At 51.4% G+C, this 14,812-nt stretch overlaps 1 protein-coding gene across 2 annotated transcripts in view; it reads right to left on the bottom strand.

Annotated features, from left to right (window-relative positions):
• SHROOM2 (shroom family member 2) overlaps positions 1-14,812 on the bottom strand; it is a 136,758-nt gene that overhangs the window by 41,076 nt on the left and 80,870 nt on the right. For both annotated transcript variants that reach the window (XM_026478163.4, XM_044391858.3), the window contains exons 4-5: positions 11,956-14,413; positions 10,556-10,653 (exon numbers count right to left, since the gene is read on the bottom strand). In XM_026478163.4, the coding sequence (XP_026333948.2) occupies positions 10,556-10,653; positions 11,956-14,413 (2,556 nt within the window). The remainder of the gene's footprint in view (positions 1-10,555; positions 10,654-11,955; positions 14,414-14,812) is intronic.

The raw sequence follows: 14,812 nt of genomic DNA, 5'->3' as shown, positions 1-14,812 counted from the left end.
CTCTGGAAGGAGGTTGCCCATACACAGTCCATATTTAAGGAGCCAGGAGTTCTGCTCCACTTCCTTGAGGACAGAGGAGCTATACAGAGTATGTGGAATTTTTCTGAACAAGAGACTTGTCTTTTCTCTCTCCACTTATTTATTCAATCATTTATGTTTATCATCAGTACGGACTCAGGAATACTTACTTTATACACTGGGTCACAATCTAACACTACTTTATTTCGTTGTTTCAGTTGTTCCAACTGTGGTCATAGGAAGCTCTTTCAGTTGGCTCCTGTGTCCCTTTGAGATATCCTTACTGTTATTGGGCTTGTTTGGTTTAGTCCTTCCTTACTTTTTGGCACTGCAAGACGTTCCAGGCTCATTCTGTATATCCCCTGCCCCGGCCCTAAACCCAGCCATCCCCTGCAAGAAGAACTGGCTGCTCTGATTACAGAAGGGTACTGGAAAACAAGACCTGGATGCTGGTTGTGCTTGAGGATTTTTTTTTTTTTAAAGATTTTATTTATTTATTTGACAGAGAGAGAGACAGCCAGTGAGAGAGGGAACACAAGCAGGGGCAGTGGGAGAGGAAGAAGCAGGCTCCCAGTGGAGGAGCCCGATGTGGGGCTCGATCCCAGAATGCCGGCATCACGACCGGCCGAAGGCAGACGCTTAATGACTGAGCCACCCAGGCGCCCCATGCTTGAGGAATTTTTAAAGAATGCCCTCAATGAGTTATTTCCAAAGAGAAAGCACTTTTATAATATTAAGATTTATAATTTGGGTTTTCATACATCCATGTTTACTTGAGTGAGGCATAATTATCAGGGTGTCTAGGACTCTCACGTCTTTTCATAGCTTAAGCTATGCTAATGCTATTGAGACTTTACATTATAAATACTTGGAATAAATTGCGTGTGTATCCCTGTCTTTGACGTGGAACATTTGTGCTCTTGAAAAATTCCACCAATAAAAAGGGAACAGAACAAGATAAGCACCCTAGCACTTACATTCCAGAAGCACTCTTCCCCCTAGCCTCTCAGGCAGTCTTGGTGAAGCGTTAAGCCCTTCCCGAGTCACTTCGCCTAATGTGGCAGGCCAGTCTCTAGGGGCTGAGGGTGCCCTCCCTACCCCGTGCCATCGCTGCAAGGCAGAACATCACAAAAGGAGCCCACGGTTAGAGCATCCTGCACTCACCTCTACTCCCACGCTGTGAAGGAGCCACGGCCACCCCTGCTTGGGTGGACAGTGTAAACTCCTGAAATTTAACCACCACCCAAAAGACAAGTAAAATGAAGACAGAAATGGATCTCATTCTTGCAAGAGAATCATAAAAAGAAGTCTCTTTGAGATATCTAGACAGACCGCCATGCAGGTCCCACATTCCCATCCCTGAAAGTACACTCACGGACAGCCATCCCTGGACCAGACCCCAGGGCTGGCAAACCTTTCCTGTCAAGTTTTCCTGGAGCAGAGCTACGCATACGCCCATATGTTCATGGCCGCGTCCATGCTACAAGAGTTGAGTCATCACAACAGGAACAGTCTGTCCCCCGAAGCCAAGGATATTCACTGCCTGACCCTTTACAAACTTTGTTGACCTCAGAGCTGCAGCTGCATTGCTCAGACTTGAGTAATGCACAGACTCATTTTAAATTAACTTTTTTTCCTGTGGCATCTCAGTGTTGACAGATTTTTAAAAATTGGTAAAGTCTAAATACCATAAAATTTACCCTATGAAAGTATACAATTCAGTGGTTTTTGTCTATTCACAGAGTTATGCACCCATCAGTACTATGTAATTCCTGAATATTTTCATCACCCCCAAAAGAAACTCCATACCCACTCTAGCAGTCATTCCCATTCCCCCCCAGCCCTCAATTCCTGGCCACTGAATCTACTTTCTGTCTCTAAAGATCAGCCTACATGTGGAATCATGCAGTGTATGGTTTTACTTTTTACTGTATTGTGAAATATGTCTAAATAGAAAACATTTTCTTTTCCTTATTTTCACAGCTCTTAGGCTATGAAATACAAAACAAATTTGCAATTATATGAGAGCAAAACTATCAAGCGAATGTTTAATGCGACAAGTGATGCGGTTTTGCTGGGAGTGTTTCTGCTGTGGTCCCAGATACCTCAGCACCACCACTTCTCCTGGGTTCAGCTACCACAGTTTCCCAGATGTCACAGAAGGACTCATTTTACCCATCACTTTTCTTTTGACAGACAGGACAGAGAGCTCTGAGGGCCTGGCACCTGGATGCCTTTTCCTTCATCTAGAGACAGAGCCTGGTGTCTGCGGGAGAACATGCACAGATTCTTTCCTCCCAGCTGCGGACAGTTACGTTATTAGCACTGGCAGTGAGACACTCCCACACGTACAAGGTGTGGTCATGCACACCGTGCAGTATATTCTGTTATGAACTTAAGGGTTAATATGGAAACAAAAACAGAAAATTACACTCACAAGGAGAATGTGCATAGTTCCAAGAATATGCTCCACATGCTGTTTGAGAAAACTTGAACTAGATGTACTTTTCAGGCTACCACCCTGCCACTATCCATGCTTTACTGTCCTCCTTCACCTTCCCTTCCTCTGAGTTCTGCTGGAGGTGGTGATGATTTCTGTATTGGGGGTGGGAGGAAAGAGGGTGGCTAGGGATGGGAGCACAGACACAGAGCATGCTCCTGGCTCTGTTGTTGTCTATGAATTCTCGGGGGATGTGCAAGTCTAACACACACTTACAAAGATTTGGATGAATTTTTAGATTGCTTAAGAGAAACAGGTGATTTGCAGACCCGTTTTTTTAATTTCAAATGTGTGGACCTTCAGCAAATGTATGAGTTAAACTGATTTGAGACTAGCTGCAAGAATCCAACAACCACGTAACACACTGAGTCTGTGGGAAATGAGTTCTGACAGCCAGGTATCCATCTCACATCCCACTGATGGCAACTGTGTTGGAGTAAGACACTCTTACTGCATAGAGGGGATCACTTCAAGTTACCTTTCAAGTTAAAGAAAGTAAACCCAGTTCAAGAGTGCCTGCTCAATGGGTAGGTGGTTTTCTCTTGGGGAGACAAAATGTTCTGGAACTAGATAGTGGTCACGGCTGCACAACATGAATGTACTAAATGATACACATTCAAATAGTAAAGTTTAGGTTATGTGAGTCCTACCATTAAATCAATCTTTAAAACCCCATTAAAAAAAAAAAAAGGCAAGTAATTTAGAGCAACCTCAGAGACAGAGCCCAGCCACTGTGGCCCTATGTAGAGATATCTACAAGCCTGTGGGTCTTAAGGGGAAGGAGGTGGAACAGAGAACCTGATGGCTGTCCAGTCCTCACAGTCATCTTGTGAGGCAGCTCAACATCGGTGGGCCCAACATTCCCCAATGGTCTTCCACACACACAATGATTTCAGAGCTCTAATATAAAAATAAATGCCAACAAAGGAAAAAGAGCAAAGGGAAAACTTGTGCAATTAAGCTGCCTTACCCTGACCCCAAACAAACTAGCTGCCTGCATTTGGTGCCTCCTTTTCAAAGTTTCTAAAAATGAATGCTACGGAAGGTGGCCTTGGGGGCAGGCAGGTGTAGAAGGAATGCATTGACTCAGCCACCTACTGGGTCATCCCTGATGACCTTGCTTGCCCACACCTTGCTCTTCTCTGTGAAACAAGTTTTCAGTCTGCCATTATTCTAGAATGTCCACTTTTGCACGATGCTTAGTCACGTTACCATCCTACAAGAACACTATCATGCCCTCTCACAGGCTGTACCTTCTGCAAGGGAGGGAACTGAAAGCCAATGTTCACAGTTCATGGATGAGATGTACATGTATTTCTTTTCTATTCTTTCCAAGATTTATTTATTTATTTATTTTTAAAGATTTTATTTATTTATTCGACAGAGATAGAGACAGCCAGCGAGAGAGGGAACACAAGCAGGGGGAGTGGGAGAGGAAGAAGCAGGCTCATAGCGGAGGAGCCTGATGTGGGGCTCGATCCCGTAACGCTGGGATCACGCCCTGAGCCGAAGGCAGACGCTTAACCGCCGTGCCACCCAGGCGCCCCTATATTTATTTATTTGAGAGAGAAAGAAAGAACGTAAGTGGGAGGCACAGAGGGAGAGGGAGAGAGAATCGCAGACTTCACACTGAGCGTGAACCCAGGAGCAGCTGGATCTCAGGACCCTGAGATCACACCCTGAGCCGAAATCCAGTCAGAAGCTTAACTGACCATTCCATTCAGGCGCCCTGAGATGTGCGTATATTTCTAACATGGGTTAATCACTCAGGTTTAATCAAGACATTTGGCTTTACCCACAAATGTTAGGAAACCCAACTTAATATAGACTCAGTAGAGTGCCACATTAGATCCCAGTAGAACAGGAACTGGAGACATACTTCACAGCTTGGTTCTTGAGTCAAGATGGAAAGCACCTTAACTAGCCAATCAACCAGAAGAGTCTACAAAAGTTAAAAGGCAACAAAGATTATCTCCAAAGGAGGCAGAGCAGACTTGGCCAATGCCTTTGACAATATGAACAGCGTCAATGTAAGGAGCATTTAAATCTGTACGGCCGTCTGAGTGGGTGCTTCCCAGTCCATCTCACCCCTAAAACACAGCCTAGAAGAGAGAAGCACGGCTGGAAAGATGAGAGGAGATGGGTCTCGGTATGTTTAGATGGATTTCTGCAGAAAAGCAAAAACGCTGATGAGCACCTTTGCGTGCAAATTCAACGAAGGCGAGCCAACAAGGGTCTGGGCTCTGAAAAGAGCTGTCAAGTAGACAGGAGAGACAAAAGGATAAAAGAGCAGAGAATTACTGCATCTGGACAGCTGTGGAGGTATCTCCACCTGGGAAGCGGACGCCGCGGCCTGCCGGCTGGTAGCTCCACTGGCCAGCAGGGGCGCAGGCGCAGCTCCCGATGGGACGGCTCGGTCTCCCCGGGAGAGCACCGGAAGTTACGTGAGCGCCGCAGTTCCGGCTGCTGGGAGGCAGAGGCTGCCTTCTGCCCGCGGCTCGCGGAAGGCTTCGCTCCCCCGCCCGGAACCCGGAACCCGGCACCCGGCGCCCGGCGCCCGGAACCCGGAGCCCGGAACCCGGAACCCGGAAGTCGGGTCTGCGGTCCGTCTGCGTCTCCTTCCCTCCCCCGGGCCTCTGCACAGCACTCGGTGCAGGGAGTGCCGCTCGCCCTCCGTTGGCACGCCTCTTCTTCCAGTCTTGGCTCTGGCTCTCCCTCTCCTCCCCAGCCCCAAACCCTGTAACCCACACAACGCTGGCCTCGCCACGCTTCCTCCCAAATAACGTGAAGTCACCAGGCCAGACCAGCAAGGAAACAAATGTGTGGTCGCGCTCTAGCCCCGACTCCGCGATTCCTAAAGCCACGTGGCTATACGTGCGGGGAGGAACTAGAGTTACAACCCCGCAGCCCGCAGCCCTCAACCCCGTCAGGGATTTTCCGGAGGCGCCCTTTCGCCTCTCCAGGAGGGAGGGCAGAGGGAGGTCCGCAAGCACTCCACACACAAAGACCACGGCCCAGGGAGGAAGCTACGCCCCATGCTGGCTCCGCCTGATGCTGGCTCCGCCCTGGAAAGCGTCCAAGCTGGAGTGTCGCCTTGTTATCCCAGCACGGGCTGGGCTTCGTAATTTCCCGGCGGAGCAGTTCAGAATGGAAAGCTGCAATTGCCCCTTGGCTAATTGAGGGCCAGGAAAAGCAAATGTCTTCCCTAAAGCCACAAATGAGTAGAGTTTGGCGGGGCAATCTCTCTTACTATTTGTAAGAAGCTTGTTTAGTAAACGGAAAATCAGTGTTCGCATAAACCTCTGCACGCCAAGTCACCCCTCGGGGAAAATGTACAGGAAGGTGACCCCCGGGTGGGTTTAGCTTGTTTATGAATTTTATATAAAGCACATTTCCCCTAACGAGCTCGATTTCATACGGATTCAAGTTTACGGCTGCTGTTGGGATTCAGAATATCTGAATCTCTCCTCCTCCTCCTCCTCGCTCATCTGTCCCAACAAGATACAAGCCTGGAGGTCAGTGCCAGCCCATTGGCAGAGCTCCCAAAGGTGGGGGCGGAAATGGCTGCAACGCAGTTATGAGGATGGAACCTGCCAGCACCCACAGCCACCGTGCTCCACCCCCAGATCTCCATTCGCCTTTGGTCTCCAGAGCCTCCCTGAACACAGTACTCACTGAACCTCAAATCTGAGAGCAGTAACTGACCACAGCACAACTTAGCTTTCTTGCAAGCTTTAAAATATGATACTGCAAAACAAGTCCACTACCAAATCTATTTTGAGATGTTTGTGTTTTGATTCTTAATGTTTTGCCAGGATAGAAAGACAAGCCCATTTCACTTGCTATTGTGTAAACTAAAATCTTAAATAAAAATTCAGCAGACAGAATGTACCAACATGGACCACTATTCTCCATAACCAAGGACTGAACCAAGGGCTGTTAGCGGGTACCCATTCATTCATCTACCAATCCACCCTGTTTATCCATCCATTTACCCATCTATTTATCTACCCATCACCTGCCCCTATCTCCATTCATCCACCTGAAAACTGGTCCATTCATCTTTCAGCCACTGTGCTTACACAGGGTGCCTTCCCCAAACTGAGTATGAACACCCAACTGCCATTTGCTAGGTAGATGTCCTGAGATTAGGCTTGTGGTATTCCAAGAACAGCCGTTTAATAAGCATCAAGGCCCTGAGGAAGAAATGAACTAGGCTTGTTCAAAGGACAGAAAGGTGGCAATGAGTCCTGAGCCCGGATGGGAAAGGAGAGTGACAAAGGATGCCCTGAAAAAAACAGGGCCATACAGGGCCTCGCAGGTCATGGTCAGGAGCTTGCACTTTATTCCAGGTGCAACCAGAAGCCACTGCATGGTTTGGGAGTGGGGACAATTATAATTTAATTTATATTCCAAGACCAGCAAGGAGGCAGCAGCTATGGTCCAGGCTGGAGATGATGAAAACTTGGACAAAGAAGGCGAGAACTTGATCCCAGAGAGTTGAAGCAGAGCTCCTCACAGAGCAATGTGCTACACTGGGGGGGGGGGGGGGGGCAGGGTCTGGCTTGTGCCGCAAGGTGACCAGAGGAACTGTGGCTCGGATGGAAGCCCCTGCAAGGGGTGGGGGGTGCTGGACGGGCAAGGACAGGATTTTCATCTCCACTCTGTTCAGAGGCAGTAGCAGCCATCCAGGCAGGGAGACCGGCAGGCAGCACAGGGGTGGCTCCATGAGAACCAGGAGAGGGTACACAAACACTTCTACCAGGTGAGCGTCAGAGACATCCTCCTCCCCACACTGCCTCTGCGGAGAATGCCTCTGTGTGCCTCTTGTACCCAGAAGGTCAAGTCTTAAAAGCAGAATCGTTGAGTCACAAGGTGCCTGCAACAGTAAGGCTTACATGTCTCCCAAAAGCCCTCTAGAGAGGTTTTGCCAAATGCCCTCATCACCAGCCACACTCGCGGATGGCAGCCTCCCTCTTCCTTTTATTTGAAATGCTCCCACATCCGGTGTGGCCTCATCAGCTCAATGACAGGATGACACTTCCCTAGAGCGCTGAGGCAGCTGACAGCACTAGTTACAAGGTATAAGGCAGAAAGGACCTTTCTCCCAGGGTTAGGGAGTCATTGTATCCCTCTAAAATCTCTAAGTTGAAGTTCTAACTCCTAGGACCCCAGGATGTGACTATTTGGAGACAGGGTTTTTAAAGAGGTAAGTAAGGTAAAATGAAGTCATCAGGGCGAATCCTAATCCAATCTGAATGGTGTTCTTACAAGAGACTGGGAAGAGACACACAGAGGGAAGACCACGTGGGGACACGGGGAGGAGGTGGCTATGTGCAAGTCGTGAAGGGAAGCCCTGGGAGCAACCAAACCTGCTGACCCCTTGATCTTGGGCTTCTGGCCTCCAGAAGACTGAGATAATAAATTTCTCTTGTCGATGTCGCCCAGCCTGTGGTATTTGGTCAGAACGCCCAAGCAAGCTACTACATCCAGTGTATGAGGTACCCCAGTCAGTGGGGGAGAGAATTTGCAGGAGGCAGACTCCTGCCGGTCCTAACGACTGAGCTCGGAGAGCTGGTGCAAAACCTCTGAGAGCAGGACAAGCTGGGGGGTGAAGTCAGTTGGGGTGGGTAAAGGGGGCTGCTCGCCACAGGAAAAGCTAGAAGTAAGCAAATGCAATGGGATCTGCCTTCCTGGCTTTGGGTTTCTTTCAGCTCACACGCCACCTGTCTTCCCCATGACTCAGCCACAAGTCACCTCATCCTCTTTCCTCCAAGATTCTGAAGCACCACATAATTTTTTACAAAAATTCTAATTATGGGTCATCATTTCTGTCGTAAGTACTGGTGTCTCTCCTTCCCTCCTACACTGTGAGGTCCTTCGGGAGCAGAACCTTTGTCCTGCATATCTTTATGTAGGACAGAATCTTGAACCTCACAAAAATGTTCTCAATGTGATCTGAATGAACAAGTACCTCTTATCTTCATGCTATTCTGTTGTCTCAACAGAATACAATGAAAAACATTCACTATCCTGCACCAGTACTTATCAGATCAGTACCTTTCTTTTTTTTAAGATTTCATTTTTAAGTAATCTCTATGCCCAACGTGGGGCTCAAACTCACAACCGTGAGATCAAGAGACACACGCTCTACTGACTGAGCCGAATTAAGGTACCCCAGTAATTAATATTTTTTATACACATGTTTATATTGTTTTAAATTTATGCAAAACATTAGGTGTCTTTAAATCTCTGCATTAAAGGATTTTGGTTTTGGTGAGCAAAAAGACAGTCCTTGACCTGAATTTTCATTTCTTTTATTCCCACATTCAATGTTTTAAGTACGCTACTTCTTACCGATACTTCAGAAAATAAACATTCTCTGAAAAAAGCTGAAAATGGCTTTTCCATGTTCCTGTTCTGGAATTTCATGGAGTCTCGCCACTCTTTGAAAGCACACACAATTCTAAAAATCGCCGGTTCTGCAGCTCACAAGCAGAAGGCTCTGGAACTAATTTCTTCAGAGTGGTTATGCAGTGTGCTATGATAAAGGAAGCAGGTGGTCCCTCCTGCTGTTCCTCTCGACCCTCTCGCCATTGATAGTGCCATTTACGGCGTGCGCGCGCACGCGCGCACACACACACACACACACACACACACACGGCGAACGAACGTTACAGCTATTCACTAGGACTCCATTCACAGCAGATGGGCTAAGCCCTCTGCAGTGGAAGTGTCGTGCCTGTGGCAGAAGCACAGGTGCAAAGCCAGCGTCTGCACGTGCGGGGAGCACTGAGGACCTTCACGACAGCAGCAGAGCCCAGCAGCCGGCTGGGAGAGATCACAGCTGGTGCGGGGCATAGGACTCACTCAGAATCTCTCGGAATAAAGCTCTAATTGTGTTTCTCAGAAACTGCTGAATCTGTCATTCTTTCTTAGCCAGGGATTCTTGGATTCAGCCTTGCAGACCGGGGATGGCAGGGACCTCCTACACAAAATGCCACTCTTGTCCCCTCAGAGCCACATAAAGATTGGATGCTCTCATATACGGCTAACAGCACTCAAGTTTAAAGCCCAGTGAAATAAGACCCCATTTAGAAGGCACTTAAAGGCAAGCATTTAAATTGGTTATTTCTGCCAGAGAACCTTATGATGTTAAGTGTTTAAATCTGAATACCACACCAGTCACCAGAATCAGAATCACACCAAAGCAACAGAAAAGTCTACATTCACTGACCCAATTGTGTACCTTTATTTCCAAGCGTCTATGAGCCCTTTTAAAATAAGGTGATACCACAGGTCCTACAGTAATCTACGCTTTTCCCTCCTTCCCTCCTCATGCATATCAAGGGCAAGATGACACTGTCTGTCTGTCTATCTACCTATCTATGTAATCTAAATTCCATCCTCGCTACAGTCCGACCGCTACGCTGGCCCCATTTCAGAATTGCGGCACTCAACACGGTAACACAGCACTGCCGTCCACAATTCTGCCAGGTGCTCCGATCCTCTCGAGGAGCCAACAGAACTGATTTCTATTTTCACGCTCAAAATAAGCCCAATTTAGAAAGGCTGGCTCCATTCCTTCCTGACGATCCTTCCAGGCGACTGTGCTGTGGGGACCATGCCCCGGCAACCCAGCCGTGTACTCGATCATTAAAGCATCCTTTCACTCAAGCGTCCTGGATGAAGCACTCCATTCAAGCCCATGACACTGGATTTCTCATTTTCTCAACATAAAGAACCTTACTGTACAGAAAACACAGCAGCCATTTTAAGAACCAAAACATGCCACGATGGCATGAGAAGGCGTCACCGCCCTGGAGACGCTTCTCCTGGCCGCGGTGCAGGGCTGCAGCCTCTGCTCAAAAGACACCACGCCGTCTGCACCCAGGCACGCTGCAGACTGCGTCCACTTGGCAGCCACTCCGGGTTTGGCAAAAAACAGACGCCCAATCACGTTCCCCAAGCATTCACCCACCACAAAGGCCACCCCCGAGAGTCTTCTTAGCAAACCCAAATCCAAAATTCACCTACCTCGGACGGGGATGTCCGTCCTCAGCCCAGACTGCGGAGGGAAGCTCTCTGTGCTCACCAGGGTCCCCCACTTGCTGTTGTGGTTCGATGGAAGCTTCCTGCCAAGAACAGCACAGTGACACACCAAGTCATCCAACTGCCTTCTTTAAGACATCTATTATTATGAACCCCCTCATTGTGGGTTTGCCCTGTGGGCCCGCACCACGAAGGCAATGACGCAGCCTGCTGGCTCGTACTGCCACTCGGCCACGGGGCTGGCAAGCTCAGCTCTCCAAACCGGTCTATCAAAACAAATGAACTAGACCGTAGGTCTGCTTCTGTTCTGAGCAGGTAGCAGAAGGCCTATGTGAGGACTGTAGAGCCATGGGACACAACTGGCCAAGTAGAAACAAAAACAAAGACCAACCCACATACAGCCGGTTACAACGTACTATGGCAAAGCCTCCAGTGCTAGGACTTGTCAGAGTCTGGGATTGTCCTCTCCTGAGTGAGCACGCATGCAATTCTCAGAGGTCACGCTGTGCGGGCCACGGGCCGGGACACAGCCACGAGAGAAAGCCACAGGTGCAGCATCTGCAGGCCTGTCAGCACCAGGACGCCATGAAGAAACAGGCAGCACTCCTTCCATGCACATACTGACTATCCCGTCCTAAACCCGCTACTGGTTCTTTTGAAAAGAAACCACGTTTCTGGCCGTAAGCAATTTCTTTGAAACATATAAAGGCAGGTTTAAGAGGCAGAACAGGCAGAGAGAGGGAGGGTGAATGTGGCAATCGACTCTGAGTATGGCTATGAATACCGTGCTTTTCTAAAAGAAAGCTTAAAGTCAACTTTTACCGCCAGAACTGTTAAACCTTATAAAACATGCAACGGTTTAATGCATTGCATGTTAAATTACATTTACCCTGGAGCAATCTCTATATATTAAAAAAAAAAAACAACTGAAAACTGAAAAGAAAAAACTCTAAAAACTGTAAATGGCCTCAAGGTTTGAAGACTGGCTATCATACACTGTCTGGCCCCTTTACATAAAGTACCCCTCCCTTTCCATTTCGGAGGAGAACCTGCCATTTTGCAGAGCTCCCTGCAAATTCTTCACGTGGTGCTAAGGTCGGGGCACGCTACTCATGGGGAAAAACAGCTGAAGCAAGAATGAGACCAAGGCTGGGGACCCGACATGTGCATGCAAAGATGGCACTTAAACGGTCACGAATGTCTCGATCTGTCCCCACGTCCCTTTCACACAAGCTGACGCCAAAAGAGCTGGAGCACGTGCATGGTCAAACAGCTGGACACAAGTCACACGGAATCAGGCCCCTGTATTCTGGGGGGCCTCCTCTCGGTGCAGTAAGACAGCAGGCGGGGGGCAGCTGTGTCCTTGCTTGCGGCACCAGGCTCACCTGCATGTAGAGGTCTGTGGATGGCGATGACCGGGACCTTCCGTGAATGTACTGCGGCCTCTCGTGTTGCTCCAGACCCGCGTCCAAGATGTCGTCGGCTGAGTGATACCTCCCGGAACTCCTGGCTTCTAGAGCTGTCCTCTGTTCCCTCCAAGAGGCCTGATACTCAGCAAAGGTCCCAAGTCTCTGAGGTGGTTCCAGTTTTCCCCCCTTCCCCGCTTTTCTGTGCCCGCTGGGGTTCCCTCCAAAGGACGTCGTGCGGGCCCTCTTCTGGAACCAAGGCTCTGCACCCTCGTACCCACGGCCTGCTGTCTGCGGCCTCTCCAGCCTCTCCTTCGGGAACCCCCAGAGTGCCTGCCTCTGCCCAGGTCTCTGGTGAATGGGTTTGCTGGTTTCCTCAAAGAACTTCCACCTGTCGGCGAACGTGCCCATGGTGTCCTCGGACGTCCCCGGGTGCTGGGGAGGGCGCTCATCTCCCGAGAGTCCCACCTCGTTCATTTTCTCTGGTTCGGAGTAGGATTTCAGTTTCTGCTCCAGCGTGAACCGTCTGCGGCCTCCGATGCGGGGCACGTGCGGCACGCCCGCTCCGGGCGGGGGCGGCTTGGCCAGGCCCCCCTCCCAGACGAGGGGGACGGTGTCCAGATCTGCGCCGTGCTCCTCAGCCCGGTGCTCCGCTGACCCTGCGTAATGATCCACTGGGCTGGGGTCCAAGTCACGGCGCTTAAACGACGTGGCCCTCAGGACGCGGGCCTGGGCCTCCTTCACGTGCTCTCTGTAGGTGCCCGGGAAGGACCCTTCTGAGGTGGCGCCGGTGGCATCTCCGCGCTCCGCTCTCCAGCCGCTGGCCTCTTCCGCGGCTCCCCCCGTTCCAGGCAGCGTCACCGTGCTTTTGCTCTTCTGCAGCTTGGCTCGCCGCATCTGGATCTCGTTCCTCAGGGTGGTGGCGAACCGGTCGCTCCTCCGCGTCGGTTTGCCCACCTGGGCGTCAAATGGCGGCGGCCTCTCCGGGCCCGCATCCTGGCCATTGTCAGGCCGGCGCGTCCCCTCCCGGGTCAGCGAGTGCAGCATCGGCGTCTTCTGACGCGAGATTTTGCTGTTTTCTCCGTCGGCCCACGTGAAACCATCTGAAGTGTTCTTCGGACCGGCCCTGTCCACGCGGCTGGCTCTTGGTGGCTCCTCACTTCCTGCGGAGCGGCCCTCTGCTGCTCGGTCCGCCGGGTCACCCCTGTCTCTCTCGTGGGGGTCCGGGGCTGCCTCGTGCTGCGGCAGGGAACACCGGGCTTTCTGGCCCACCGGGTGTGGGGGAGGGTATTCGTGGGCGCCCCGGGCCACGTCAGGCGGCCAGGATTCCTCGTGGAGCGGCGGCGCCTGTCTGCTGGTCACACAGTAGTAGCGGCTCTGCCCACCGCTGTCCCCCTTCTGGCTGGCGGCGCCGGGCCACCTGACCTGAGGGGGGCCGTCGTCCGGGCCACGGTCAGCAGAAGGCTCCTGGCGGCCCCCCGGGACGGCCACGCGGGGCTGCTCCGTCAGCGACGTGGCGGCCCCGGGGCCCTGGTGCGAGAAGGGGCTCTCGTCACTGTACTGGCGTGGGTGCTGGCAGCCGGAGGAAGACTGCGGGAAGCGCACGTCCGTGCTGGACAGAGAGGCCTGCAGCCGCCCAGGGGCGCCTGGCAGGCCGCCTGCCCTGGGGTCGGAGGGCAGCACCCCGCCGTCCAGGGGGACATCCGGTGCACAGCCCGAGCTCCCGGCTCTTCTCCCGCTGCTGGGACGCACCAGCCTCCACTGCTGATCGGCGGCGTCTGGTCTCCAGTCGCTGCGGGGCTGGGCGCGGGTCAGGCCTGGGAAGTGCTGCACATTGCCTGCCTCTGAGAACGGAGGGCCCTGGGCCTTCTCGTGGCTCTTGGTGGCCGCGAAGCTGTCACTGCGGAGAGGCGGAGGGGGCGGGGGAGGGGAGGAAGGTGCTTTTTTCTTATCAGGGACATACCAGACAGGCCCAAAATTTGACCTCCCTGAGGTGGCCAGCTTGGCCTCAGGACTGTCCTCTGGCCTGGGGCTTCTGCTGCTGTCACAGGTGACCCGGGCTGGGAAATGCCCGAGCCTCTCCTCCAGGCCCTGAGGATCGCTGGCAGCCTGGCCCTGCCGGCTGCTGCCTGGCCTGGAGGCCTCCCACAGGCCCACTTTGTAGAGGATGTTCTCCGCAGAGGAGGCATCGGCCTTGGGCAAGGTGTGGTCAGGCGTGCTGGAGCTGGTGGAGAAGGAGCCGTAAGCCGAGTCCCGTTTGCTCTGGCCGCCCAGGTGATCGATGCTGCTGTTGGACTTGGTGGCAGAGAGGCGTCCTGAGGGGTAGGGCTGCGAAGGCTGGTCCAGGCTGTCGACGCTCCCAAGTGAGCTAAAATGGCCCGAGGTACGCTGCAGATTCGTGTGCTCCCACGTGCCCGACAGGTCATGAGACGAAGAGCTAGGAAGGAAGGACCACAGGGAAGAGTCTGCTTTAGAAGCAAGTAACAACAGCACACTGAATGCAGCTGGCCCTGCACAGAAACATCCTCCCAGAACAGGGTCACAGGACCTGACATGTGACCTTTGCACAGCATTTTATTTTTTATTTTTAAAAGATTTTATTTATTTCTTTGACAAAGAAAGAGAGTGTGCATGCAGGGGGGATGGCAGGCAGGAGAGGGGAGAAGCAGGCTCCCCACTGAGCAGAAAGCCTGAGACGAGACTCGATCCCAGGACCCCGGGATCATGACCTGACCCGCAGGCAGACGCTTAACAGACTGAGCCAGCCAGGTGTCCCAGCACAGCATTTTATTTATTTATTTATTTTCTATTTTTATTTTTTTAAAGATTTTATTTA

Source organism: Ursus arctos, chromosome X (assembly GCF_023065955.2).
Source record: "Ursus arctos isolate Adak ecotype North America chromosome X, UrsArc2.0, whole genome shotgun sequence".
Lineage (NCBI taxonomy): Eukaryota > Metazoa > Chordata > Mammalia > Carnivora > Ursidae > Ursus > Ursus arctos.
This window is presented reverse-complemented; position numbering and strand designations above follow the sequence as displayed.